General features: G+C 58.3%; 2 protein-coding genes across 2 annotated transcripts; both read left to right on the top strand.

Moving 5' to 3' along the window:
• Positions 1-1,542: 1,542 nt before the first annotated feature.
• Positions 1,543-15,321, top strand: SLC41A1 (solute carrier family 41 member 1). The gene is made up of 10 exons (XM_057400666.1): positions 1,543-2,225; positions 6,415-6,522; positions 10,222-10,293; positions 10,579-10,723; positions 10,819-10,965; positions 11,643-11,790; positions 12,140-12,219; positions 12,863-12,997; positions 13,574-13,722; positions 14,924-15,321. The coding sequence occupies exons 1-10, from the start codon at positions 1,848-1,850 to the stop codon at positions 15,107-15,109; spliced, it is 1,548 nt and encodes a 515-aa protein (XP_057256649.1). The 5' UTR covers positions 1,543-1,847; the 3' UTR covers positions 15,110-15,321.
• Positions 15,322-18,437: 3,116 nt separating this feature from the next.
• RAB29 (RAB29, member RAS oncogene family) lies at positions 18,438-23,650 on the top strand. The gene is made up of 5 exons (XM_057400675.1): positions 18,438-18,569; positions 19,083-19,154; positions 20,753-20,934; positions 22,079-22,200; positions 22,855-23,650. Exons 1-5 carry the CDS (start codon positions 18,446-18,448, stop codon positions 22,970-22,972), a joined length of 618 nt encoding a protein of 205 aa, XP_057256658.1. The 5' UTR covers positions 18,438-18,445; the 3' UTR covers positions 22,973-23,650.
• Positions 23,651-26,910: the final 3,260 nt, after the last annotated feature.

The raw sequence follows: 26,910 nt of genomic DNA, 5'->3' as shown, positions 1-26,910 counted from the left end.
GGGTTGGAACCCCTCTCTTGAGACGGCTTCCATGGTCCCGGGCTGACAGAAGAGGTCCCAATGCTGAGTGGCTGCTGCATGGCTGAGGCAGGAATAGCCTCGTGTGTGGAGGTACCGGACCCCGGGTGGGGGACACCAGACACCGCTGGTGCTGGGGGCGCAGCAGGCTCTGCCCAGCGCGGCTGCCCCGGTGGAGATGGGGGCACCCCCGAGCCGGGATCCCCGCTCCCAGCATCACCCCAGAACCGGGGGCACCCCCGAGCCGGGATCCCCGCTCCCAGCATCACCCCGAGACGTGGGGCACCCACAGCCCCTCCATCTGAGCCCAGCGCCACGTGACCCTGGGGCCACGCCTCCCGCGCCGCGAAGGGGCCGGGCCTCCCCGCCCACGGTGGGGCGGGGCCAGGCGTGACGCCACGCTCAGCCGGCCAATGGGTGCGGCGCGCGGCGCGCTGGGCAGGGCCACGATTGGCGGGCGGTGATGTCAGGGCGGGCCGGGCACAGCGCGGCGGGCAGCGGGGGTGAGCCCCGGGGCACGGCGGCACCGGGGGGGAGCCGGGACCGCAGCGGGGGCTGCGGCGGCTCCGGGCGCACGGGGGGGCTCGGCGGGGGGCTCCGTCCGCTCCGCTCGGGGCAGCGGCTCCCGGGGCCGCAGCAGCGGCGGTGCGCGGGGAGCGCGGTTCTGCGGCCACCGGGGCAGCCTCGGGGCCGCGCTTCTCCCGCAGGCCCTGCTCCGCGCTGGGCTCCTTGGGGCAGCGGCGCTGCACGGGGGTCCGGCGGGGCTCGGCCTCCGGGCGGGGCGCGGTGTGCGGGCACCTTCCCGGTGTTCGCTTCGGGGGCTCGGGGAGCAGGGAGCGGGTGCTCACGCGCCCCTTGCACGGCACTGGAGGGGCCGCAGGGGGAGGTCGGGGGGTGCGCGGCCGGTGGGTGCGCCCTCAGCGTGTGCTGGGGCAGGGTGCGTTGGGATGAATGAGCTGTGAATGCTGAGCGCCGGCGGAATACCTGTGCTCCTCCCATGCGTTTCAGGTGAAAGAGGAGCTCTTGGAGAGCGCCCTGAAGCCGGAGGCGGTTCCGATGCCAGCTCCCACCCTGCAGCCTGCTCGGCCCCGTGAGTAACCTGAACTGGGAGCCTGCTGTGACTTTAAATAAGAGCTCTCACTCGTGCTGTGAGGTGAGAAATCCTCCTGGAAGAGGCCAGCCGTGACGGTCGGAGCGTGCTGGTGTTGCTGGGTGTTTGGCAGACAGCACAGGACAGGCTGAAGCAAAACCCCCCGGAGGCTTCAGACTCCAGTTCTGCAGCGCCACTGGAGCAGGTACCAAAGCCCTGGCAGCAAGAAGAGCTCTTCTCAATTGTTTCATCTCAGAAACCCAGCCCCTCGGGTCTGCTCTCTGCTTCCTCATCCCTCTGAGCTTATTCAGTGGCCTTCATCTGTTTTTCTCTCTGCCTTGCGCACCCCATCACAGCAGTCGTGCCTCTGGAAGAGGGATCTGGAGAAAGATGCACTGAAGTGTCATACACCAAGGCAGAAGAGCTTGGATCGTGGCTCAGTGGCCGCTGCACCACACAGCGCTGGGGAGGAGGAGAATCGGAGTGAATCTGCTGTAATTCCCAGTTCCTGCAGTGTTCCCTCCGTGTGCTTGGTGTCCTCCGTTCCTGGACGTTGCTTGATGGGGATCTCTGCTGCAGGAGCAGTCTCTGCACTCCAAGGCAGGCAAGCAGGGATAGGGGAGGTCGCCTCTAGATGCCGGGAAGGCCATTTGTGTAAGCTCCTGGCTGAAGATCCCCTCTGGAATAGCTGCTGGCTGTAGGCCCACCAAGCCAAGGGTCAGGATAGCCTCTCTGCAGCATGTCTTCCAAGCCAGAGCAGAAGGAGACCCACCAGGCCAACGGGGCTGTGCTGCCCATCGTGCCCGTGGACTGCCGTGCCAGTCCAGAGCGAGGGCAGCTGGTGGAGCCCTCGGATTTCCTGGGACCTGATGGCACTGGGGTGGAAGTGGTGGTGCTGGAGTCCCGTGCCAATGCTAAAGGGGTGCGGGAGGAAGATGCCCTGCTGGAAAACGGCAGCCAGAGCAATGAAAGTGATGACACCAGCACGGACCGAGGCCCTGAGCCAGCCTCTCCCCTCAAGGAGACCTCCTTTTCCATCGGGCTGCAAGTCCTCTTTCCCTTCCTCCTGGCAGGCTTTGGGACAGTTGCTGCTGGAATGGTGCTGGACATTGTGCAGGTAGGATTGCTCTTTACCTGGCACGCCGCTGGGCTCTGCATCCTGTCTCTATAGACCATGGTTTAATCCCAAGCCAGGAGACACTGGAATGGCACGGCTAGTTCAGCAGATAGCAACTGGGAGGGATCAGTTACCTTGGATGCTGGTTGGGTCAGGGGGACCCTGGTGATGCCTGGGGCGAGGGGAGGAGAGGCTATGTGTTTTCCACCCATGTGGGTCTCTGGCAGCACCTCAGCCGCTTCACCCCCTCTGCTGTGCTCTGGAGCACGGAGCTGGTTTGATGCCCGCAGCAGAGGAGGGTGAGATGGTTTGGATGGAGGAGGCAGCCATTTTGGAGTTCTGGCCAACCCAAACTGCTCTGCTGGAAGCTCCTCTGCTTGCTGAAGGGGGGTAAAACCTCAGTGTTGGCAGAGTTCAGCTCCTGCCCCCCTGTGCCCACAGGGTCGGTCAGGTTTGCAGCGCTGCGAGGCCAGGCAGGCGCTGCTCTTGCTTGCTTTTCCCTGGTGGCTGTTTCCCTGCATGCCTTTGTCCAGTGGTCATCCCTGTGGCTGCTGTTCATGAACCTGTGCAGTGACTCAGAACAGGAAAGGCCGGCTGGGCTGAGTGAAGCCAGGCGAGGTTTACCAGAACAATCTGCTGCAAAAGAGCCGTTCCGAGCATGTTTGCCTTTGCAGGCTGCCTGTAAACTCATCGTGCCTCTGGCAGAGTCCCAGAGCCAGGGATCTGAACCCAGCCTAAAGCCTTTCCTGGCAAAGGAGCAGCCTTTGTGCTGAGGAGGAGGTGGGCAGGGGGGGATGTTGCTGTGTTTGCATCATTCCTCTGTCCCACAGCAGCTCAGCGTGTGGCTCTGCAGCGTGTCCTGCCAACTCCCGTTAGCCCTGGCACTAAACGAGGCATTGAAATGCCATAGGGTGGGAAGGGGAAGTGTGTGGTCCCTGCCTGCTTGGCTGGGGAGCTGATTTGGAGCTGGCTTCCTGGAGATCCAAAGCCTTGGATGAACGGAGGGTGCACGTGGAGTGGGTTGCTGGAGCACCGGGGTGGCTGGAGCCCCGTTGTGTTGGATGCAGCCGTGGTTAGTGATGGATGGAGGCCTCCATCCGCTCGGGTTCCACTGTTTTGGCTACACAGACTAATCAGGCAGTGGTAATTGGTTCCCCTCTGGGAGCACAGCAGCCCCTTTAGCCATGCTGTCCCACTGATGTGTCCCTAGGGATTTGCCTCTGCTCCCTGTGGGCCAGGTGACTGCTCCTGTGTGTGCAGTGCAGGACTGTTGGCAGTTTCCTGTCCCAGCAGAGCCCTGGTTTTGCTCCAGCCTTGCCTGCTCCCTGCCGGTGCTTTGCATGGGATGGACAGTATTCCAGGTGGACGCTGCTCCTGCAGTCAGCATCCCTCTGGAGCTGCACCTCCTGCACTAAGGCCGCTTGTTCCTTGGCATTGTGGAGAGGGAAGCAGCCACAGCTCCAACCTGCAGCATCCCCTCCCCTCGGGGCTGCTGTGAGTCACCACCCCCTTATCAGCTGAGCGAAACCACGCTCCTGACTCCTGGAAACCCAAATGACAGCAGGGAGAGGCATCTGCCACCAGGAAACAGCAGGGTGCAGGTGCAGAGCCTCTGAAGGCAGCGAGATGGAGGCAGCTGAAAGCACCACCTGGGGCTGGTGCTGCTTCCGGAGCCTGCAGTGGTGATGGTCACTCTGCTCCCTGTCCCAGAGGGCAGGAGGAGGTGCTGGGCATGGAGTCCCTTTCCATGTGGTTCTCTTCCATGCTCTGCCAAAAGGCTCTCTGAAGGCTCCCCTGTGCTGTTCTCTTCCCTCCTCACCCTCCAGAACAGCTTCTTTCTGTGCTTCTCAGAGGCGCTGAGATGGAGATATCGAAGGGATACGGGGGGGAGAAAGGGATTTTGACAGCTCAATGGCCTGAACTGAAATCCACATTTCCTCTTTCCCTGTTTTGGGTTCCCCACACAGGCAGGCTCTGGTTGTCCCCTTGGAGCCGCAGTGTGGGCACACGGCTCTGCAGGGCCTTTGCTCTCTGCAGGGTGCAGGGAGACCTTCAAGCCCTACTGAATGCCTGCAGACCCTTGTTGTGTAACAGATTAAGAGAGCTGGCAGGAGCCCATGGGGCCTGCTCTTTGCAGTGAGCGAGCTGCTGATGCCTGCACAAATCTCCTTGTTTTCCTTCCCCAAAGATGGTTTTTGTTCCTTTCTCCAGGAACACCCATGCCTCGCGCAGGGAGGTCCAGCAGCACCGGCTTCCAGCACAGCCTCCTTTAAAGGGTCATTTACAGCCAGCCCCTGGGCTGACTAATGCCAGTGTTCCTTTCCTAGTGATGCTGCTGACCCCCAGCTCGTCCCGCTGGGAAGCGGGAGCGTGTTGCTTCCTCCTTGAGTTCTGGGTACTGCAAAGGGAAGTCGTGGCAAAGGATTCACGGATGCAAGAGCAGCCAAAGAATCAGAATGCTTAAAAACAGGCTGGGGAGAGCCCAGCTCGCCTGCCTAGGTGTGACCTGAAAGGAAGCACAGCCTGGAGTGCCGCTCTGTTGGAGGAGTATTCCAGGCGGATTCTCCCTCCTGCCTCTCCCAGTGAGCACTGAACTCTGATGTCCCCTGCTTGGGGACAGAATGGAGGGGCCCCCAAAGCCCAGGGGTTGGGTCCAGCACCCACCGTGGTTTCCCGATACGCCCATCACAGCATAGCAGAGAGGGGACCGGGTGCATACATCCTCAGGAGCCGTGTCCTCGAGCACAGGGAGGGTTGTGGCTGTGCCTGAACGGGCTGGGGCAAGCTGCTCCAGTGGAAGGTGTCCCTGCCTATGGCAGGGGTTGGAGCTGGAGGAGCTTTAATGTCCCTTCATCCCAAACCAGGCTGGGATTCTGTGACACACCCGAGCAGCTTCCATCCTTGCCCTGGGGGCTGGACACGGTCAGCTTGTCTTCCCAAGCTGTCAGAGCTGAAGATTTACAATGACTGAAAAACACTTTTTCCCATTGAGAAGTGGTCCCAGTTCATCCCCATGACACATTTACCTGTCTCCTGTGGTCACAGTTTGCTCCCAGATGGCTTTGGCGTTGCACAGGACCTGGCAGGAGTTGGTTGGCTGGGGGCACAGAGGCTGGAAAACCAAACAGAGATAAGGCCGGTCCTTCCCGCAGCAGTGACTTGTGTTTGCTGGAAGGTGTTGGCCAATCGAGTTCCTGGTCCAGAAGGGAATGCATGTCCTGTTGGCTCGGCACCCTGCGGTGTGGCACGGCCAAGGAGGGAGATGGAGCCGTGCACCGGGAACAGGAGGCTGTGACCGTGCTCCGTGCTGCTGGGAGCTCGCTGTCCTTCGGGGAAGGAGTTATTTTGGACGTGGGGCCTTCCTGCCAACAGGGAATGGGGCAGGGAGGTTTCTGTGGTTGGGGGGGTTAAATGCAGCGGTGTGGGTTCGTGTGCTCAGCCTGCAATTACCCCTCCCTCTTTCCTAACTACCCGTGGCTGCCTCTTGTGCCTCGTGCCCAAGGGAGCTGACGTGGCTGCAGAGCCACAGGGCTCAGTGGATCCTGCTGCAGGGTGAGCTGTCCTGCCCATGGCAGGGGTGATCTTCAGGTCCATTCCAACCCAAATGATCCTGTGAGTAATGTAGGTGCAGCTGAGGGAGGCTGAGCAGAGGCCGTAGTGGGGTAACTGCTCCAAAGGGTGTTTGTAGGGAATGGTTCCCTACAAGCTTCAGCCCTCGCTTCTGCCACCGACTGCAGGTATGGGGCCAGATCTCTCCATCCTTCCCTGTCTTGGCTTCTCTCTGTGTCACGTTTTGCAGTGGTTCATCTCAGGGGGTTGACCTGGAAGTTGAAGGCTGAGCCCCTGAGATCCAGGTTTGGGCTCAGGAACGTGTGGTCACTGCTGCACAGACACAGGAGACCACAGCAGAACCCAAACTGGGGCAGAGGAGGAACCGGGTTGTGTGCTCAGAGCCGTGCACGGGCTCTGGGTCAGTGACACAGGGTGCCAAGCAAAGGATTCCAACAGCCAGGAATCCTGCCCCATCCCTGGCAGTGTTCAAGGCCAGGTTGGACACAGGGCTTGGAGCAAGCTGCTCCAGTGGAAGGGGTCCCTGCCCGTGGCAGGGGTTGGAACTGGAGGAGCTTTGAGGTCCTTTCCACCCATCCCAGGCTGTGGTTATTTACTGGCCTTTGTTTCACTCTTGCAGCACTGGGATGTCTTCAAGTACGTGACTGAGGTCTTTATCTTAGTGCCTGCATTGCTGGGCCTGAAGGGGAACCTGGAGATGACGCTGGCATCTCGCCTGTCCACAGCTGTGAGTATCCAGGGAAGGAGGGAGCGGGATACCCGCTTGGGAAGGGCTGGGAATGCCTCTGTGTGTGTGGTGGCTGGGCGGACACGTCTCTGTCAGTGACCGCAGTTCAGCAGGCTGGGAAGGTGCCTCTGGACTGATCCGATTTGAAGGTTTAATAGTCCTTAAGCTTTGCTGGCAGCTCCCTTCCGTGTCCTGGCTGCTCGTGGGCCTGGAAGCTCAGTGTGTGAGCTGCCTTTGGCAGGTAGAACTGTTCCAAACCGGCTTGGATCCAGCTTTCCTCCGGAGGAAGCTGGGTGCAGGGACGTCACCAGAGCAGGCTGCAGGCAGCCAGGCTCAGGAGGGCTGAGAGGCTGCAGAGGGCTGTACAGCCAAGGGGGGACCTTGCGGTGAGAGCGAGCAGGGGGACTGGCAGCCTCTTGAAGCTGATGGAGGGGCACGGCTGGGCACTGCTCTTGCTAGAACCCAGTCTGATTCCTGGGAAGCAGGGAGCTCCCTGCGAGAGAAGGGGCAGGCGCTGTTACCCCTCAGAGTACGGGATTAGTCCAGCTGAAAATGAATTCCTTTGTGTATAAATGCCTCCGTAACAGCAGCCTGCCTGTGGAGCGGAGCCGAGCCTGCCATCCTCTCCTCTCCTCTCAGGGACAATGGCTCTCCTTCCTCCTGCAAGCCATCTTCTGCTGGAGCATGACAGCCAGTGACTGCCTGACGTCTCCGTGTATCCCATGATGGGAGCATGCAGAGCTTTGAGCCTCACATCTCCGAGGTGTTGGCTGCCTGCTGCCAAGCTGTCTCTCTGCTGTGCGTTGCCCTTGCAGCAAGCAGCCCGGTCCTCGCCTTGACAGTGCAAAGGAGGTGATGTGCCTTGGCCCGAGAGCACTACTCGGGAAGTGCACTGAGGTGTAGGGATGGAGACCTGTGTGCCTGGGTGGCAGCAGCAAGGATAGCTAGCAGAGAGCTTAGCTTAGCTCCCTGCCTCTCAGCATTCCCCTTTCTGGCTGCTGCAGGGGAAAGCACAGGAGTGTTGTCAAAGGTCTCTGTGTCTGCTCTCCTGGGTCCTCTCTTGTTCTTTTGTTTTGAGCAATGGTGAGATCCCAGCTGTGACTCTTTCCTCCTCAGGAGTTTCTTGTTGGCCTCGAGGTGCATTCCTTGATAGCAGCAGAGCCAACGTTTTGAGCTGCTCATCCAGGTTCTGACACTGCTCTGTGTGTACCCTATGGGATGCTGCTCTTCTGCACTGAACCAGTGGCACATGAGCATCATATTCTGTAGAGCCTGAGGCTGTCCCTGCAGCCCTGGGGAGCAGGAATGCAAACAGCATTTCCCTTGGCTTGCCCAGTGAGGGGACCAGCTCCTTGATTCAGCCCTCATTCTGTGCGGGAGCAGGGTACTGGGGATGCCTGTGCCAGCATCACAGGCAGGAGCTGGGCCGTGGCTGCGTCCCCCTGGTGCTGGTCTCCTCTCCCCAGGTGCTGCTGGGCAGGACAGAGCTGCTGGGAGGCTTCGTGCTGCCCCAGCCCTGCTGTGCTCCTGTGCCAGGGCTTGCAGGGACAGAGCCTGAGCTTTGTGCTGGGAAACAAACCCCTTTGTTTGAGTCCCTCTCTGTTGTTCAGGGTCCTGCTGTCCCACACGCAGGCTGCTCTCCCTCATGGCCAGCTCGCCCTTGCTGAGCAGGGGCTGAGCTGTGGGGCTGCTTGGCCCTCCTGGGATGAAGGCAGCAGAGCACTTCATGCTCTTCCCTATGGGGCTGGGAAGGAGCAGGATTGGCAGGGAACCGAGACTGGACACAAAGCCCCAGGGATGTGAAACTTCGTGCTCTGGTGGCTGCAGCAGGGTCATGAGGCAGCGGGCACAGAGAGCTCCCGTCCGGCCGTGCTGGGTGGCTGCTGCCTCCTCCTGCCCCTGGGCTGATGGCTGAGGGGTGGCACTAGCCCCATGGGCCAGCACCCAGGCTGTGTCCTCTGCTTGGCTCTGCCCTGGCTGTGCTGCCTCTACACACATCCCTTCCCTTGTGCTCTACCTCTTGCATCAATGCATGGGGGTTTGGGGTGATGAGAGCTCCCCATGACCCAGCTTCAGTGTGTGCTTGAGGCCAGAACCCCCCCGTGTGCTGGGGGCACCCCCAGAGTGGGAGCAGCAGCTCAGGGAGGGGATCCTGCCCCATCCCTGGCAGTGCTCAAGGCCAGGTTGGACACAGGGCTTGGAGCAAGCTGCTCCAGTGGAAGGGGTCCCTGCCTGTGGCAGGGGTTGGAGCTGGAGGAGCTTTAAGGTCCCTCCAACCCAAAGCAGGCTGGGATCCTATGCTGGGATAGGATGATCTCTTGGGCTTTCCTGTTTATCCTTTGCCCTGTTCTTCCCTCAGCGTGGGGAACCCTTCTGGGGCTTCACGGTGCGAGCCTCGTGCTCCGGCCGCAGGGAAGCAGCCCCAGGTGCTCTCTCAGCCTGTGGCTTCCTCATTAGTGCTGCATTAAGGTACCTCAGAAATTCCTTCACAATTAAGGATCAAAACTCCCATTAGTTAAAGGATTACGGTCCTGTTGCCAGTGACTACAGCTGGGGTATGTTAATCCCAACCTAATTGCCATGGGGCTGGAATTTTAAGGTCATGCTTCACATGGAGCTCAAATTCCAGTGCTGGATGTGCTCAGGGCTACTTCAGTCCCTATTTTGTTAGTTTGCCCCCAGTTCCTTTCTCCTTCCCACTAAACTGAGCAGGATAATTCCCTGCAGAGATGGGCACATCCCGGTGCTGGCACCTCTCGAGCATGCAGTGAGGAGGGCAGGAAGACGAGTTGTTCACGACTGAGCCTCTCCCTTGTTTCCTCGTGTTCAGCTTCTAATAATCCCCGATTAGATGTAAGCTTATCCCTTCCCACCATAAGGACCTAGAAGGCGCTAGGGAAGAGCAGAACCCTCGTGCTCTGCCATCACAGCATCGTGCATCACCCAGCAGGGGGTCAAAGCAACCCGCGGCTGCTCGAGGCTCTCCGGTGGCCGCAGCGGTGCCAGGTGGCCCCTGTGCCCCAGCTGCTTCTCGTGGCACTGCCCTTGTTTCCCCAGCCTTTAACTGCGAGGGAGGCGCTGGGCCAGCTCCCCCTGCCCCTGTGCTGCTGCTCCGGCCTGGAGCAGGGGGTCCCTGCGCCCCTCGGTCCCTCCCGGCTGCGTGACCCCAGGGGCAGCGTGACCCAGCTGGGCCCGGGCCAGGCTTGGCTTCATCACCACTGGCGTGAAGGCAGTGAGTGAATAAGCAGCAGTGCGTGCCTGTGCCCGGGGACAAAGTGGAGCTTGTTGCCTGTGCAAGGTTGTTCATCAGACATTCCACTGAGGTCCATTCCCCTTCAAAACCCCTTCTGTAGCGGCTCTGGCTCCACTCCTGTGGAGTGTCAGCCCCTTCCTGCAGCTGGGAAGAGGATGCTGATGCTGAAACAGGTTTGATGTCTGATGAGACCACGGTAACCTGGGAGAGGCTCTGTCCTTACCCAGGTGCACAGCCCCAGTGACACTCACAGGCTGGGCTCTTAGTGCAGGACACGCACGGACACAGCCCTTTTCTAGTGGGCTGCCCTCCCCTGAGAGCTAAGGATGCGAGGTCCTTGCTCTTTGCTGCTCCTGGCACAAGCTTGCGTCACTGAAGGGTAGGAATCTGACTGGTCACAAGTGCTCAATGCTGTCAGTCTTCTGATGCTTGATGTCCTCTCGCAGGCTAATATTGGCCAAATGGATACACCCAAAGAGCTCTGGAAGATGATAACGGGGAACATGGCTCTGATTCAGGTAAGAGCAAAGTGGAAATACGGGCAGTTGGTGCAAGCCCAGTTTCAACGCCTGGGGCTTGCTATTGACTGTCACTATCACACCTCTGATGGGGAGGGAAACGGCACCTTTCTGTCCCACAGCCACCTACCAGGACAGTTTGCCCTGGGGGTTAGGCTAGGTTAGATCCCTGCTAACGGTGTCCTGTAAGGGTGTCCATGTAAGGTGCCCTGGGTGGTGTTCCCCTCCGCCCAGCACCATGCTGCTCTCCAGTCCTCTCAGAGAGTGCCTGGGTTTCATTTGCAGGTTCAGGCCACCGTGGTTGGCTTCCTGGCCTCCATCGCAGCCGTGGTGTTCGGATGGATCCCAGATGGGCACTTCAGCATTGACCATGCTGTCCTGCTGTGTGCCAGCAGCGTGGCCACTGCTTTCATTGCTTCCCTTGTTCTGGGTGAGAGGCAGACCCTGCGCACCCCCCTGCACCTCCTCCTGAAATGCTGGGTTCCCCCCGGCCTCATCCCGTTCTCTCCCTCTTTTTGGCTGCAGGCATGATTATGATTGGGGTCATCATCGGGTCCAGGAAGATGGGGATCAATCCTGATAACGTCGCCACGCCAATTGCTGCCAGCCTGGGGGACCTCATCACCCTGGCTCTGCTTTCAGGGATCAGCTGGGGCTTGTACAAGGAGCTGGGTGAGGAGCAAGAGGCGGCCTTTGTCTCTCCATGGTGCTTCCATGTGCTTCTGCATCTCCCCCTCATTTCACCCTTTTCCTTTATCCTTTCTGTTCTCGGGGGCTCTGGAAGCTGCCTCAGTCAGTGAGACCCAGTCAGGGCTGAGAAGGGGAGGGAAGAGCCCTTCTTACTGCCTTTTAGCTGGAGGCAGCCCTGGCAGCGCTCTGCATGCACCAGGTGAAGTGCGAAGGGAGAGGTTGTCCCCTTCCAAGCGCCAGGGGCTTGACTGTGGCTCAAGCATGGGAGAAGGCAGCTTTGGATCCTGTCTTCTGTACTGTGAGCCCCAGCTGGGTGCCGAGCTGCAGCTGCAGGCTCCAGACTTCCTCCTCCCTCCCCTCCACCTTCCTTCCCTGGCGCTGGCCTAGGGATGTGACTCAGCCAGGTTCAGCCAGAGGTGAAGCAGCCCTGGGAGGGCTTGCCCGGGAGTGGGAATGAGCGGTTGAAACTGAAGAGACCCCTTGGGAGGGCACCAGGAGAAGGAAAGGCCACGTCCTGCAGAGCTGAGGTCCGGTTTGCCAGCCCTCACTGGAGTCCCTGCCTGGCAGCAGGGTGTGGGCAGGTCTGGAGAGCTCAGCGCCGCACCTGGCTGCAGCAGGATGCGCCCTTGAGGTGTCGCCTCTGCTTGTTTCCCCCTCAGAGAGCAAAGCCTACGTGAATCCTTTGGTATGCGCCTTCTTCATCGCCCTGCTGCCCATCTGGATCATCATTGCCAAGAAGAACGCGGCCACGCGGGAGGTGCTGTACTCTGGCTGGGAGCCTGTCATCATTGCCATGGCCATCAGCAGGTGGGGATTCCTGGGAATCCAGGGCCTTAGCGCCGCTGCACAGGGCACGGCCAGGGAGGAAGCGGGGATCTTGTTCAGCGCAAGAGCTCCCTCTGCCCTCTGCTGGGCAGGATTGCTGTTGGTGCTGCCCTGCGCTGAGCTGCACGCTGGGGTTAGGCTTGGATGGGGTTTGGCAGCAAGGAGAGCAGATCCTGCGACAACTGCCTTCCCTTGCCGAGCCTGACCTTCCACCCACGTGCACCTTCATGGGTGCTGCCTCAGCCCTGGGTGCACGCGCTGAGCCCTCCGCGCCTCGCACGGGTGATTCCCCCGGCGGTCAGCGCTGAGCTCTTCATCCTTCCCTCTGCAGCGTTGGGGGTTTGATCCTGGACAGGACGGTCTCGGATCCGAACTTCGCTGGCATGGCTGTCTTCACGCCCGTCATCAACGGTGAGCCCTCCGCGCCCGCAGCCCCTGCGTTCTCCCTGCTCCCCGTTTCAGGTGCATCCAGGACCCCTTTGCCAGCGGTGGGGTTTGCCTGGGGCTCTGCAGCCGCCGGGTCCCCCGGTGCCAGCCCTTCCCCGGCAGCCTGGGCCCTGCAGGGCGTTTCCCAGGGGTCCAGCGCAAACTCCTCATCCCCCGGCCCCTTGTTTGGGCCTTGTGGCACCTGCTGACACCAAGATTTGTGTTTGCAACTCAGAGCCAGGACATCCGATCACTTTTGACCTCCCTTCTGCATAGAGAACCAGGAAAACCCCTTTATTTCGTTACCTGCAGCAAGAAAAGGGGTTCATTCTGAGCCGGTGCATCTTGGGGCACAGCTTCCTACAAAGAACAGTAACTTTAAACTTCCTGTGTCTGTCTGGGTGCCTCACCCACCGTTTTGCTTCACCTCCTTGCTTGCAATGAAAGCTGCAGTGCCAGAATTGCATCTGTGTTACGCAGGGGCCGAAGGGGACGCTGTAGAACAGCCTCCTTTGTCCCAGCTCTTCACATCCAGGTCAAAACCAGACTGGGCTGCGTGATTCCAGCACCTGGCAGGTCCAGGCTGGTCGCTGTGGGCCATCTCCTGACTGCTCTCTCCTCTCTGCAGGCGTGGGTGGCAACCTGGTGGCGGTGCAGGCGAGCCGCATCTCCACCTACCTGCACATGAGTGGGATGCCTGGAGAGAGCCCGGACACGGCCCCTCGCAGGTGCCCCAGCCCCTGCACCACCTTCTTCAGCTCAGGTACCTGGGATGGCTTCGCTCCTGGCTGAGCTCCCTGCGGCTGCTGGAGCAGCGCCATGGGCAGCGGTGCCTGGAGCCTGCACCCAGGCAGTTCTCAGCTCAGGGATGGGGCTTGAGCTGCCCTCTGGAGACGGCCGGGCCTCAGCAAAGCTTCGGTGTGAGAGGGCAGAGCTGTGCTGGGTGCCCCCTGCCCTGCCCTGCTGCCACAGCCCTGCCAGTCCTGCACCCCCAAAATCCCCTCCAGATGGGGCCAGGGCACGGAAACCTGCCTCGAGGCTGCTGGGCTGTGGAGCTGCAGCGCCACGGAGCTTCTCGCTGCCAAAGGCTTCGAGCAGCTCTGATTTGAGGCCCGGCCCAGCCCCACGTTCCAGCCCAGGGACAGCCAAGTCCTGGCACCTCTGCCCTGAGCACTGCGGGGCTGTCACCACTCCAGCCGCTATCTGCAGTGCAGGGCTGAGGGCCCAGTGTGCAGGTCCCCGCTCGGGGTCTGGCTGTAGCTGTGCTGCCTCGTCCCCCGGAGCCCGGGGGGGCTGCAGAGTTGTGCTCAAGCCTGAATCCATCTTTGTTCCCTTGCAGATGTGAACTCTCGCTCTGCTCGTGTGCTCTTTCTCCTGGTGGTGCCTGGACACTTGGTTTTCCTTTACACCATCAGCTCCATGCAAGGAGGGCACACGACGCTCACCCTCATCTTCATCGTCTTCTACATGACAGCAGCACTTCTCCAGGTAAGCTGGCACAAGGGCACACTGCCACGTCCCTCAGTGGTAGCTGCGCTCCCGAAGGCACAGCCACAAACCCTGTCCCCAGGTAAGTGATCCACATGCTAGGGAGGTTCTGTTTATCAAATAAGCTGGTATCGACCTGAATAAATGCTGCTTTGTTGATAGCTGTACACACAGTTCTTCCTTCCTGTCATTCTTGGCAAGTTTGGAATCTCTCTTTTGTCTCTTTAAAGCCCTTCTGCTAGCACAAGTGTTTAACACGCACGAGGTGATCTATCCTCTGTGGTGCTTTAGCAAGTTTAAACCTGCTGCTGAGGAAATCAGGCTGTGGAATGAGCAGGGACCCCTGTGTCTTGTGGGGCTCATCCAGCCCCATCCGCAGTGCAGCTCCTGCAGGAGCCTGGGGGCCTGTGCTGGAGGGCAGGAAGGGTGCCCTGGCTGGGGCTTCTCCCAAAGCCAGCTCCACTCATGGGAGCTGTGCCTGGTTCCAGTGCCCCCTCACAACAGCCCAAGGCAGCGTGAGGAGGTGACTCAGAGCATCCGTCAGAGGCAGAGCTAAGACTTGAGAGGATCCACTGCAGGTTTCTTCTGTCTTTAGGTACCAGTACAGCCTCATGGCACTGATGGGGAGGAGCATCCCTCCCGGCGGTTCCGGCTGCTGGGAAGCTGCTCTTTTATTTCTGGATTAAATATTTCCTGTGCTTGAGTCCCCTCGTTGCCCAAATCTCTTTAAGCTTATTCTGGTTAGAGCTGAAAACAGAGGGACAAAACTTAGGCTTATCTCGTGTTTGAGTTCCAGTGTTCTCCCTTTTAAGCCTAAATTTGATGGTGGTGTGAAGCTAAAGAGGGATAGGGCAGAGGCTGGGAAAGAGCAGCTCTGCCCTGGAGCCAGGCTGAGAGAGCGGGGCTGGGGCAGCCTGGAGAAGAGAAGGCTCCTGAAGGGGAGACCTCAAAGCAGCTCCAGTGCCTGAAGGGGCTGCAGGGAACCTGGAGAGGGGCTTGGGACAAGGGATGTAGGGACAGGCCAAGGGGAATGGCTTGAACCTGCCCGAGGGGAGACTGAGATGAGCTCTGGGGAGCAAGGTGGTTCTGAGCAGCTCTGATCCCTCGGGATGAGGTTGTGTCTCTGAGCTGCCCCCATGAATCCCGGAGTTGCAGAGGTCGGGATCTGTGGCTGATGTGGCTCTTTTCTTCCTGCCCCCAGGTTCTTATTCTCCTCTACATTGCTGACTGGATGGTGCACTGGATGTGGGGCAGGGACCTCGATCCGGACAACTTCTCCATCCCATACTTGACTGCACTGGGGGACCTCATTGGAACAGGGCTCCTTGCTCTCAGCTTTCACGTCCTCTGGCTCATTGGTGACCGGGACTCTGATGTGGGAGACTGATTCCCCCCTCTCCCAGCTCTCCTCCTCCTCTCCTTCTGTTGTTGTCATTCTTTTTCCTTCCCCCTTGCTCTTTGCTTCCTCCCCCCAGCCCTCGTCTCTCTCGAGACTTCTCTTTGATACTGGATTCTCATTATTTTCAATGGGAATTTTATGTGGTTTCTATTTCAAGCCAAGTTTGTACAGAAAATAAATCTAGTTTTAGGAAGGCCGAACCCCCAGGCGTACCGAGACAATCACCAAGTGCCATTTCATCTTAGCTGGGTCTGACCCAAGGCTCCAGGGAGGCTCCTGGACAGTTGGGTCACGCAGGGAGCCCCCCAGTCCCAGGAGGTGAAAAGCTGCTGCTTTCCCTTCATAAGCCTGTTAAATACCGGAGGGAAGGGGTTGGTTTTACTCCACAGGCACCTCCTAGCACAGCGCGAGCGCATGGCTGAGGGTGCTGCGCATCTCCTGTTGCCCTCCTCCCTCCCAAATGCCCCTCCTGTGCCTGGCACCCAAAGCACGCGAGTCCCTGGCGAGGGGTTCGTGAGGATGCTGAGGAAGGGTCCCCTGGGCCGGAGCCCCCCTCGCTGTGTGCCCACAGGGGAGTGAGGGCTCTGGGCCTGAGGACTGCAGCTGCTCTCTGCTCACCCTCACTGGGAGCTGGCTCCAGCCCCTGCCACGCTGGGGCTGCAGAGGCCGAGCTCTCCCCATCCATCCTTGTCCCCTCTGCCTGCCAGGGCTCTGCTGCAGCACTTCTGGATCCCGTCCCGGCTTTCCTTCGTGCTCCCATGGGCACAGCCCTGCTCATGGCAGCTTTCCTGGAGGCGTGGATGGAAAATAGGAGGGAGGTTTTACCAGCTGGAAACTTCACCCATTGCGCCCAGGTTGAAGTGATGTGCTCAAGCAGGGCGAGTAAAGAGGCTCCAGGGCATGAGTACCACTTGAATGCCCAAGTGCACATGTAGGGAAAGCTCCTCACGGCTGCTGGGGTGGGCAGAATGCAGGCTATCCCATGGGATGGGATGTTCGTGCTGCACTGCCTGAAGCCTGGGAGCTGCCAGCATCTTCCCAAGTGCTAGGGGATGGCTGCAGCACCTTGCATCCCAGTCCTGGAATGGCAGCCAAGCTCTGGGCATAGGTGGCTGTGCTGCAGCTCTGCTCCTGGCCTGGACACTGCCCACCCTCCTGTGCAGCTCCAGGGTGGAACTTGCAAGCTGCGGATGTGGTCTCTGCTTCACCCCTTGCTTTAAGTGTGTTCCTCGCAGCAGAACCCACCCGTGCTCGGCCTCATCTCCCCTTAGGTTGACTTCTGTCTCTCATGAACCAGTGCTTGTCTCTTCCTGGCTTTGTGTCCCCCCAGCGCTGGGCATCTCTGCTTGGAGAGTGGGGCTGTGCGGTGCTGGGAACGCTGATGCTGACCTGGAATGGGGCCAGGCCGGGCTGGAGCCCTCCTTGTTGCCCCGGACCCTTCCTGCCCCAGAGGGTGCTCAGGCATTGGAACAGGCTGCCCAGGGCAGGGCTGCAGGCACCGGCCCTGCAGTGCTCACACACTGTGGAGACGAGGCCTCAGTGCCATGGGGCAGAGGTGGCCTGGGCAGTGCTGGGGTTAGGGTTGCACTGGGTGAGCTCAAACAGAACCGGGCTCGTGCCTGCTCCCCTCTCAGGCTGTAAAGGATCCTTTCCTGTTGCCGCTGGGTGTAAGCGGGTGCTGCTGCTGCTGTGCTCTGGGGGCAGAGATGGGATCCTCGTAGCCTCTGATGCTCTGGGGATGCTTTCCCCTTCCCCGTGCCCCGTAGCGTTTGCTCTCCTCTCCCCTCCCCGTGATCACACCATGCTCCGGTGCCGACTGCTCTCAGCTCTCCTTTGGCCCCAGCTCTGCTCGGACCAGAAACCAACCCCCCCGTTCCCCTGCAGCAGCCGCTGCTCCCCCCCATTCTCTGCCCAGTGCTGAGGAGCAGAGGGTTCCCTCCGCGACCACCTCTGCGGGTCCCTTGGGTGTCGCAGTGCTGCGAGCTCCCCAGGCCAAGAACCCACCGCTCGTGGTCTCCTGCGGCCGGAGGGGGCTCAGAGCATCGCTGGGGGGGACGCGATTGGAAGCTGCCCGTGGATGGGGAGAGCCCTTTCCCCCGCTGCACTCCTGCTGCCTGCTCGCCAGCCCTGCGCTGCCCACGCCGGGTTCCTCTTCCCGCTCAAGGCACAAAGACTTTGGTTATTTATAGTTCCCGTGCGAGCTGTCGCCTTCCCTGGTGAATGATTCTGGTTAAATAAAGAGGACGGTTATTTATGCGGACCCTGGTGCCTCCTTCGCTTGGTTAAAGGTCTCTATGGGGTGTGAGGGGCCCCTGTCCATGGCAGGGGCTGGAACTGGATCACTGAAGGTCCTTCCCAACCCAACCCATTCCGTGTTTTGCATCCTTTGCTTACACCGGAGCTCTTTGGACGTGCACTGGAATGAGCCAATGCCCTGGTATGCAGGAGGAGCGCTGGGATGTGGGTAACTGATGGGGTTACCCCTGCTGGGACCCTGGGAGCCGCAGGGGTTCCCTGCGTGGGTCCTGTGCTGCCCATGGGTGTGAGGGATCAACTGCTGCTGCAGCCCTTTAGGGGCACCCTGAGCCCCTCGTTGGTGGCTGTTGAAGGGTCCCCGTCCTCCCTAGTGCAGGTTTGGGGCTGTTTCCCCCCCCCAGCATAAATCCTGCCCCATGCAGGGCCCTCGGCAGCTCCCGTTCCTCGCTGCTGTGGGTCAGCCCCACACATGGAACAGTGGGGCTCAGAGCTGCCTGGAGCCAGGGGGACACAGGAACAGGCTTGGGGATGCAGGAGGCACGGAGCTTGATGCTCTTGAAGGCCTTTTCCAACAGGGCTCAGTCTGTGAACCCATGGGGCTGGGGTTGGGGGTGCAGGAGTCCATGGGGTTGGGGTTGGGGGTGCAGGAGTCCATGGGGTTGGGGTTGGGGGTGCAGGAGTCCATGGGGTTGGGGTTGGGGGTGCAGGAGTCCATGGGGTTGGGGTTGGGGGTGCAGGAGTCCGTGGGGCTGGGTTGGGGTTGGGGTGCAGGAGTCCGTGGGGCTGGGTTGGGGGTGCAGGAGGTCCATGGGGCTGGGGTTGGGGGTGCAGGAGTCCATGGGGCTGGGGTTGGGGTGCAGGAGTCCATGGGGCTGGGGATGGGGGTGCAGGAGTCCATGGGGTTGGGGTTGGGGTGCAGGAGTCCGTGGGGCTGGGTTGGGGTTGGGGTGCGCGGGGCGCGGCTCCTGCGCCCGGTCCCGGCAGCGCCGCTTTAAGGCTGGCGTCCACTTGTCCGTCACGTGACCGTTTCACGTGACGCGGCGGCCCCGGTGCCGGTGCGGGTGCGGGATGGGCCCTCGGGACCGGCTCTTCAAGGTGCTCGTGGTCGGGGACGCGGCCGTGGGCAAGACCTCGCTCGTGCGGCGGCTCGCGAGCGACAGCTTCAGCCGGCACTACAAGAGCACGGTGGGAGGTGGGGCCCGGGCCGGGACCGGGAGGAGCGGCCGGGGGGGCGGTGCCGGTGCCGGTACCGGTACCGGTTGTTCCTTGCTCGGGGCCCGGGCTGTGCCCCCAGCACCCAGCGCAGCGCGGCTCCCGCCTCACCCTGACCTCGAAGCTCGTCCGGTTCACGGGGAAGAGCTCCTGCCCCAGAGCTCATCTCAGTCTCCCCTCTGGCAGGTTAAAGCCATTCCCCTTGGCCTGTCCCTACATCCCTTGTCCCAAGCCCCTCTCCAGGTTCCCTGCAGCCCCTTCAGGCACTGGAGCTGCTCTCAGGTCTCCCCTTCAGGAGCCTTCTCTTCTCCAGGCTGCCCCAGCCCAGCTCTCTCAGCCTGGCTCCAGAGCAGAGCTGCTCCAGTCCTCGCAGCATCCCCGTGCCCTCCTCTTGACTCGCTCCAACAGCTCCAGGTCCCTGCGGTGCTGGGGACGGGGGAGGCTGCAGAGGAGCAGCCCCTGACGCGGTTTCCTTTCTTCCCGGCTGCTGCAGTGGACTTCGCGCTGAAGGTGGTGCAGTGGTCGGAGTCCGAGACCGTGCGGCTGCAGCTCTGGGACATCGCAGGTACCCGAAGCTCTCAGTGGCTTCTTCTGTTCCCTTTTCCTTTCCCTCCCTCCAACAGGATTCTCCTGCAGGGGCAGGGCTGCCCTGCTCCGAGGGGCTCTGGTTTGCAGGGGTAATTTCAGTGCTCAGTCAAAGCCCATCCGCAGCGCAGGTGATCAATCCATCACCTTTCCTTCCCTGTGTCAAAGCCAGAACAAAGTGCATGGGAAACGGGCTCATTTGAAGCTGGGTTTTTAACACCTCAGCCACGAGGGTGTGTTAAAATCCCTGTTTCTGGCAGGGAATCATGGAATGGGTTGGGTTGGAAGGGACCTCAAAGCTCTTCCAGCTCCAACCCCTGCCACGGGCAGGGACCCCTTCCACCGGAGCAGCTTGCTCCAAGCCCTGTGTCCAACCTGGCCTTGATTCCTGTGTGGAGCAGCTCCAGGCACTGCTCCAGCTGCTGGGATCCGGATCTGTGCAAGCAGAGCCAGCGGATCCCTTGGGAGCACCCAGGGCAAGGGGAGGCGTGGGGCTGGGTCGGGAGCAGGGGGTGCTCCAGGAGGCAGCACTGGATGCGGTGAAGCAGAGCAAGGAGCACCCACTCTGAAGCAGCAGCTCTGGATGTGGAGGGGGAGGAACACAGGGCTGCGGTTTCCTCTGCCCGGCCGCGTGCTTCTGGAGTCCCTAAAAAAGCAAGGAGGAAGGAGAAGTTTGCAGCAAGGAGCTGGGTTCAGCTTCAGCCCCAAAAAGGCATTTGGAAACAAGGGCAGCTGGGGGGCACAGAGCTCTTGGGGAGCCCTGAGCAGCAGGGGATGGCCACAGCGATGGTCCCCGCACACTGCTCCTCTCCCCTGAGCTGTGCCGAGGCACTCGGGTGGCTCGAGGGGACTCAAAGTGCAGAGCAGAGACAGGGCTGGATGGGAGCCCCAGGGAGAGCACGAGGCTGAGGGAGAAGAGGTCAAGGGAGGGGATTGTCCGGCTCTGCTGCGAGGGCTGGGGCAGCTCTGCCCTGGAGCCAGGCTGAGAGAGCTGGGCTGGGGCAGCCTGGAGAAGAGAAGGCTCCTGAAGGGGAGACCTGAGAGCAGCTCCAGTGCCTGAAGGGGCTGCAGGGAACCTGGAGAGGGGCTTGGGACAAGGGATGTAGGGACAGGCCAAGGGGAATGGCTTTAACCTGCCAGAGGGGAGACTGAGCTGAGCTCTTAGGCAGAAGCTCTTCCCTGTGAGGGTGCTGAGGCGCTGGCACAGGGTGCCCAGAGAAGCTGTGGCTGCCCCATCCCTGGCAGTGCTCAAGGCCAGGTTGGACACAGGGGCTTGGAGCAAGCTGCTCCAGTGGAAGGGGTCCCTGCCCGGGGCAGGGGTTGGAGCTGGAGGAGCTTTAAGGTCCAGCCCAACCCAGTGTGGGATGCTGCTGTCAGAAATGCTGTTTCTCAGCATGCTCCTGACCCATGAGGTGTGACACGAGCGCTCTCAGTGCCCCCATAATATCTCCCCGGTATTTAAGTGTAGGTTTAGTGCCAGCTGAGAACACGACGTTCTGGGATAAACGTGTTCCTTGCATGAACAAACCTGGAAGTGATGCCTCGGGGGAGTCACTTCTGTTCCCTTTCCATCCCAAGGGCAGGAACGCTTCACGTCCATGACCCGGCTCTACTACAGGGAGGCCTCCGCCTGCGTGATCATGTTCGACGTCACCAACATCAGCACGTTCAGCAGCAGCCAGAAGTGGAAGCAGGACTTGGACAGCAAGCTCCTGCTGCCCGATGGGAGCCCCGTGCCCTGCCTGCTGCTGGCTAACAAAGTGAGCAGCTCTGCGTGAGCTCTGTGGGCTCGGCTGTGCAACAGGGGTGCAGAAGGGAAGGAGACCCCTTTAGCAATGAGCTCTGCCCAGAGCTGCCCCATAGCTTGCGGTCTCTTTAATCCCTTCCTGCATGTTCTGCCTCTCTGAGGGTTCTCCTCGGGCACTGGTAGGACTTGGTGTGAGAGGCACCAAGATGTTATCAGCTGCCCTCTCCCAGGAGGCAGTGCTTGTGCTGCTGGAGCTCGAGCTCTGCAGCTCCTGGATTAGGAAGCTTTTGTGTTGTGCTCTTCCACTTGCAGTGGCCTGGGCGGGTTGTGTGTGGTGCTGTGGGTGCTGCTCAGAGCAGCCCGAGGGATGCCTGGCTTCGTGGGGATCAGGTTTCCCCGTGAGGATTAGCTGCTGTCTTTCCATCGTCTGTTTTCCTTTCATTTCAAGCCTACCTTTATGCTCTTCCCATGCCTGCGCTGGCTCAGCAGCTTCCCAGATGCAGCCTGAGATTTGCTTGCTTTGAGAGAGCCTAAAGCTGGAGCTGACTCACAAACGTGATGGGTGGGCAGGAGAGTGGCTTCTCTTCTCTCCTTCACAAAGACACCGTTCCCTGATGGCTGTTCTGAGGTTACCAGTTAGCTGCGTTAAGGAAACCTGTGTGGCTGACACGCTGCACTCACCTAATACAAGCTGTTATCATCTGTATTGAATCCCAGACTGGCCTGGGTTGGAAGGGACCTCAAAGCTCCTTCAGTTCCACCCCCCTGCCATGGGCAGGGACACCTTCCACTGGAGCAGGTTTTCGCCCTGCCCCTTCCCAGCACACACGTCACACAGGTTACCTTTACAGCTAACGCGTTTCCTTGCTAGCCAGAGGCCAGGCAGATTTTGGATGAGTGACGGCGATTCCCCGTACCTCCATTCCGTGCGTGCTTGACTGAGGCGTGTCAGCATCTCTGAGGAGATAAATAGATGGGTGCTTGCAACATCCCATCAAGAACCTTGCCCTAAGAGCTCTCTATCGGTTGTGATCTGGGAGCTGTGATGGGCTGAGCCTGCTGCCTGCCTGCACACGGGCAGTGTTTGCTGAGGGGCACAGCTCCCCTCCCAGCTGAAGAGCCAAAAAGCTGACCTTCAAATGGTTCTTGTTTTCCAGTGCGACCTCTCCCCATGGGCAGTGACAAGAGAAGAAGTGGATCGGTTCAGCAAGGAAAATGGTTTTTCTGGCTGGGTGGAGACGTCTGTGAAGGAGAACAAGAACATCAATGAGTCCATGAGGTAGGCACAGTGGCTGGCGATCCACCAAAGAGCTGATTCCCTCTCTCAGACACGGCTGCCTTTGAGGTGAGGGAGATGCTGTCAGCAGGTAACAAACAGCAGCAATAAAACACAAGTAAATCTCCCAAGGGAACCTGAATTCTGAAGGGTCAGAGGCTTGCTTTCTCCTTGGTTAAGCTCTGATGTGCTTTTGGTGACAGAAAATCATTTGAACAATACCAGGGATGTTTCTTCATATGCTGGCCTCTACCAGGAGGATGGGAGTTGTTGTGCAAAGGTGTTAGAAACTCTTTGGTGATGCACCAGTCCTTCAGGGGAGGATCTGGCCTTGTCTGAAAGGTGTTAGACTGAGGTTTTGCACCTTGAGGGTGGGCAGTTAGTACATAGGGAGCCTCTTGCTGTGTCCCAGTCCTAACCTGGACCCAAGGTGAGGTGGTTGCTGTGTTACCTGCTCATCACATGGTCTTTGATGCTGGCAGGTAATGGCAGTAGCGCTGTTGTCAGTGCTCTCGGGTTCCTTAACCTGCTTGTTTAGTGAAGGTCTGGAGTTCTGTGTCCTGTCGGAATGGATTGCTGTTGATTTTTGCTGTAGTGCTGGCCCCGTGCCTCCTGTTAAACCAACCCAAACCAAACTCACGTGTGTTTGCCTTCTAGAGTCCTCATTGAAAAGATGATGTCCTCATCCGCTGGTGATGGAAGTTCCTCTGCTGCTGGCAGCGGGGATTATATTAACATAAAAGAGCCAACCCCGCCAGGCTGGGCTTGCTGTTAGAGCACTGACGGGGCCATCTGCTTGGTTCTAGCAGCAACCTCCTCCTCTTGTTGTCACCATCGTATTTTCCTAACCTGGATGTCAGTGGTTTTGGGGGTATTTCTGTTCCATGCTCACGAGCTGCCTTGTGTTCAATGCAAACTCCTCCTCAGCAGAGCATCGCTGCAATGACTTGGAGCAAGGGAAGAAGGGAGGAGGGAGACGATTCCCCTTGCTCTTGTGTAGTAGCAGCTGGGAGCTCTGCTGCTCGTAAAGGAGCATGGTGCGTGTTCAAGCATGTGCCTTGGATTGATTTTAACTGATTTGGAGCACTTCTTCCCCTGCCACGTGCTGGCCTCGAGCAGGGCGAAGGAGGGCAAAGGTATATTTTTAATGCCGTTGCACCTTTTATTCCCCACTGCCTGCACCCACCATACCCAAGGGCACCAGTCCCAAGTGTTGTGACCTTCATTCCATGCACACGCTCTATGCCTCTGGATTCCCAGTGTGGGATTGCAGCAAACTCTTTACTTTGTGCTTTGGAAGTGCAGACCTCTGCTTACATGTCCTGGAGGGACCAACACAGCTCTTCATTGCCAGTAAGTGCCCTTAGGATGGGAAGCCAGATGTGGATGAGCTGGTGTGCTGTGCAGCCAGACCCGTGGAATCACTGGTGTGATTTGAGAAACTGGGTAGTACATCCCAACTCTGGTGCTTTACAGCAGAGACCTCAGGCTTTCATCAGGAATCACCCAGTTGCCTCTGTCTGTCCTTTCTCACTCAGCCTCTGTCTAGCACAATCACTCTGCTGCCACTTTATTAGGGCATGGATAGTGGAATGATACTCCTTTGTATGAGACAACAACATCCCTTTCCCTGTAGCCTGCCATCTCAAATAGCTTTGCAACTGCTGAGGAATTGCTTCCCCACAGCTGTTCTGTAGCCAGGAGTGACTTTGGTGGCAGGGCTGATGTGGGACAGGGAGCTCCCTGAAAGCCCTCCCGCTGGGTTTAGTGGTGCAAGGGGGGAGCAAAGGAGAAGACTTTGCAGGACAGGAAAGAAATGGAGAGCACATCCCCAGGTACTCACTGGTGAGAGTGGTTCTTGCCAACAACAAGAATAAGTGGGTAAAAGCTCACTAGATAGTTACCATGTTAAATTGGCTTGTCCTGATCCCTGCTAAGGGAGAGCTGTGTTTCTCTGGCAAAGTCTTCCTCCTGTCTCTCTTTGCTTTCTATCATCTGTGGAGGGAGAAGGTGGTAAGAAGGTGGTAAGAAGGTTGGTTACCTTCACTGAGCACACTGAAATGTGGGGTTTCACACTCTGGAGTTGAAAAGGATTGATTAGGAAAGAGTAAGGGCTGAGAAACGGAGAACTGCTGCTGTGTTCCACCGTGTTCATGTCAGCGCTAGGGTTCTGTCATGCAAATGGTGCCAAATTTGGGGTTATAGGCACTTGAACATACCCTTGCCTGTGCTGTTGTAGAAACATGTGAAACGTGTAGAAGTGGTTAGTGACCAAATGGAACTCTTTGAATTTTACTTCCTAAATATTGTGTTAAAAAGAAAAAAGTTGTTTTTTTTAATGCTATATTTCTAGTTCTTTATGGAACATGGGGAGAGGGGTCTGTTTTTTTAAAGGATTTCTCATGAAACCATTTAAGCTTCATGTTTTATTTATTGCTTTCTCTCTATACACCTCTAAAGTGTTTCAGCAAAAAGACCAAGTGTTAGAGCTGCCCTTAGAGTGGGGAAACTGAGGCCCACAGTGGGAATCTCTGCCCAGGACCCAGTCCCTGAGGTCAGCTTGGCACTGAAGGTTCCTAATTCCTGTCTCCATGATCCAGCTGCTCAGCCCTGTGTCCTGTAGGAAAGTGCCTTTATACCTTTGGCATGTTGGTGTGGGATGTGCCAGCGCCTCTTTGGGGTCTGGACCTTCTCACCTGGATTTCTTCTAAGTGCCTCTCAAAAGCAAGCAGAAAGCCAAAGAAAGCTCTTTGAAGGTTTTCCTCTATGATACATGATTTCTGCTCAGCCTGGTGGGTACCAGTGTGTGCCTTGGCCTTGGTTTTCCTCCCACACTGGTTGCTGCTTGTTCACATCTCAACAGACACAGCAGCCAAGTGTCAGAGAACAAGCGTGCACAACGGAAAGAGCCGTTGCTTGAGATGGGCATAACCCAACCAGACAGGAAAAGGATCTGACTGTGCACGTGTGTGTTCTCAGAGCTCATAAGGTGCTTAAAAAGGCAACCCACCCCAACCCCGCTTTGACTCAGTGCTGTGAAACAGAGGGGTTTAGAAGCGCTCCTTGCTGGGGCAGGCCGTGTGGGGAGAACACTGAGATGGGTTGTGCCCAGCTTGTCCTAGTGGAGATAATTCTGGCTTTTCAAACACCTCAAAGGGAAAAACCACTTTGGAGCAAAGCCATTTCTAGCAGGATTTTAACCCAAGGGGAGCCTCGCTCGTGCAGATGGAGAAAAACTTGATGCTTTCAAATATGAAGCAGAAAAGCCTCAGCTCGATTCTGATCAATGTGCTCACTGCAGCAGGAATGGAAGTGCACTCGGGCTCCCCTTCTGCTGTGCCTGCTTTGACTTCATACTCGCTGGGTGACTCTGAGCCAACTGCACCTATTTCCTTCTCTTCCACGTGGTGTTTCTCATGCCTGTAACTTTCATTTGTGGTCGTGGGACTCCAAACCACATGAAGTGTAAGGGTGTATTTTATACATTGATGACAGCACCCTGGGGGGCCACAGAGCTGGGAATTTTTACTGTAATTGAATGGGAAAGCGTGAGGGCAGACTGCAGTTCAGAAATAAGCCAATAATAGTAAAACTTTGCCTTGTTTTGTTTGGTTAAACCACTTGCTGTTGCACAGAAGTATTGTAGAGACAGGGTTCTGATTACTGTAACGTTGCATATTACCATGTTGATTATAAAGAGGTTTTCTCCATCTCAGTCACTGATGCAGCATTGCAGGGGGCTGAAATAAAAGCTTGATGTTGCTTACGGTGGTGGTGGTGGTGCTTTCCTGTCTCCGCAGTCCAAACAACTGGGTTCACAAGTTCAGCCTAGAACCAGGGTATGTACAAAACACAACGCGTGAATGGCTCCGTGTTGCCAGCAAAGCAAAGCAGATCCTTGCCACTGAAATCCCTTTCTCCAGTCCCCCGTTCTTACTGACCTGCAGGCAGGACGTCAGCTTGCAGAGCTCATCCCTGACTCGGGCCTCGTGGCTTTTAATCAAATGGAGCCCGCGCCGAGGAGGAGGAAGAGGAGTCCTTGATGTGGTTGTTGGTAATGCACCTTGCTTAGGGCTCAGCGTGGTTTGGGGCTGGCTCTGCAGGCAGTTGCTCTGAGTGCTCCCCTTTCTTTCCTGGTCGCTTTGTCCCTAACATTGACTGCACCAAGGACAGAGTGCATCTGAAGTGAACAGGAAAATGGCAGCAATTCCAATGGAGGCAAGTTAAGCTCAAGCAGGGCATTAAATGAACCCCAATTACTCCTATAATGAGGTAAAAAGCTGGCCATAGTTGTACTGTCAGGTAATCTGGTGTCTTAAAAACATGGGTTTAGGTAGTTTTTAATGAAGCAGATGAGTGAGCCTCTCTAAAGGCAAAGCAAAGCTAACTTGCAATGGCAGAAGCTGCCATTTTCATGGACTGTGGAATAAGTTCTAGTTTTCCACGGCCAGTGCAGCTCCTGTTCTAAACAAAAGGAGTAATTTGGGGGTTCAGGGAATTTAAAGAACACAAAACCTTTGCTGGACCTGGGAGAAGTCATCATGGTCTTTGTGTCTGTGGGGAAAAGTGATGAAATTGGTGCTGGGAATGAAGTCACCGCCTGGTGAAGCCGATGGTCTGTGTTTCCTCAGAAGAAAAGGATTGCCCAGCGGATCCGTGAAACAGGGAAGTGATGTGCTATAAAATAAAGAAATCTGTAGATTTATTGGAGAT

Source organism: Pezoporus wallicus, unplaced genomic scaffold (genome assembly GCF_028554395.1).
Source record: "Pezoporus wallicus isolate ANWC-B61680 ecotype Strahan unplaced genomic scaffold, APGP_CSIRO_Pwel_v1 scaffold_7736, whole genome shotgun sequence".
NCBI classification, from domain to species: domain Eukaryota; kingdom Metazoa; phylum Chordata; class Aves; order Psittaciformes; family Psittacidae; genus Pezoporus; species Pezoporus wallicus.
This window is presented reverse-complemented; position numbering and strand designations above follow the sequence as displayed.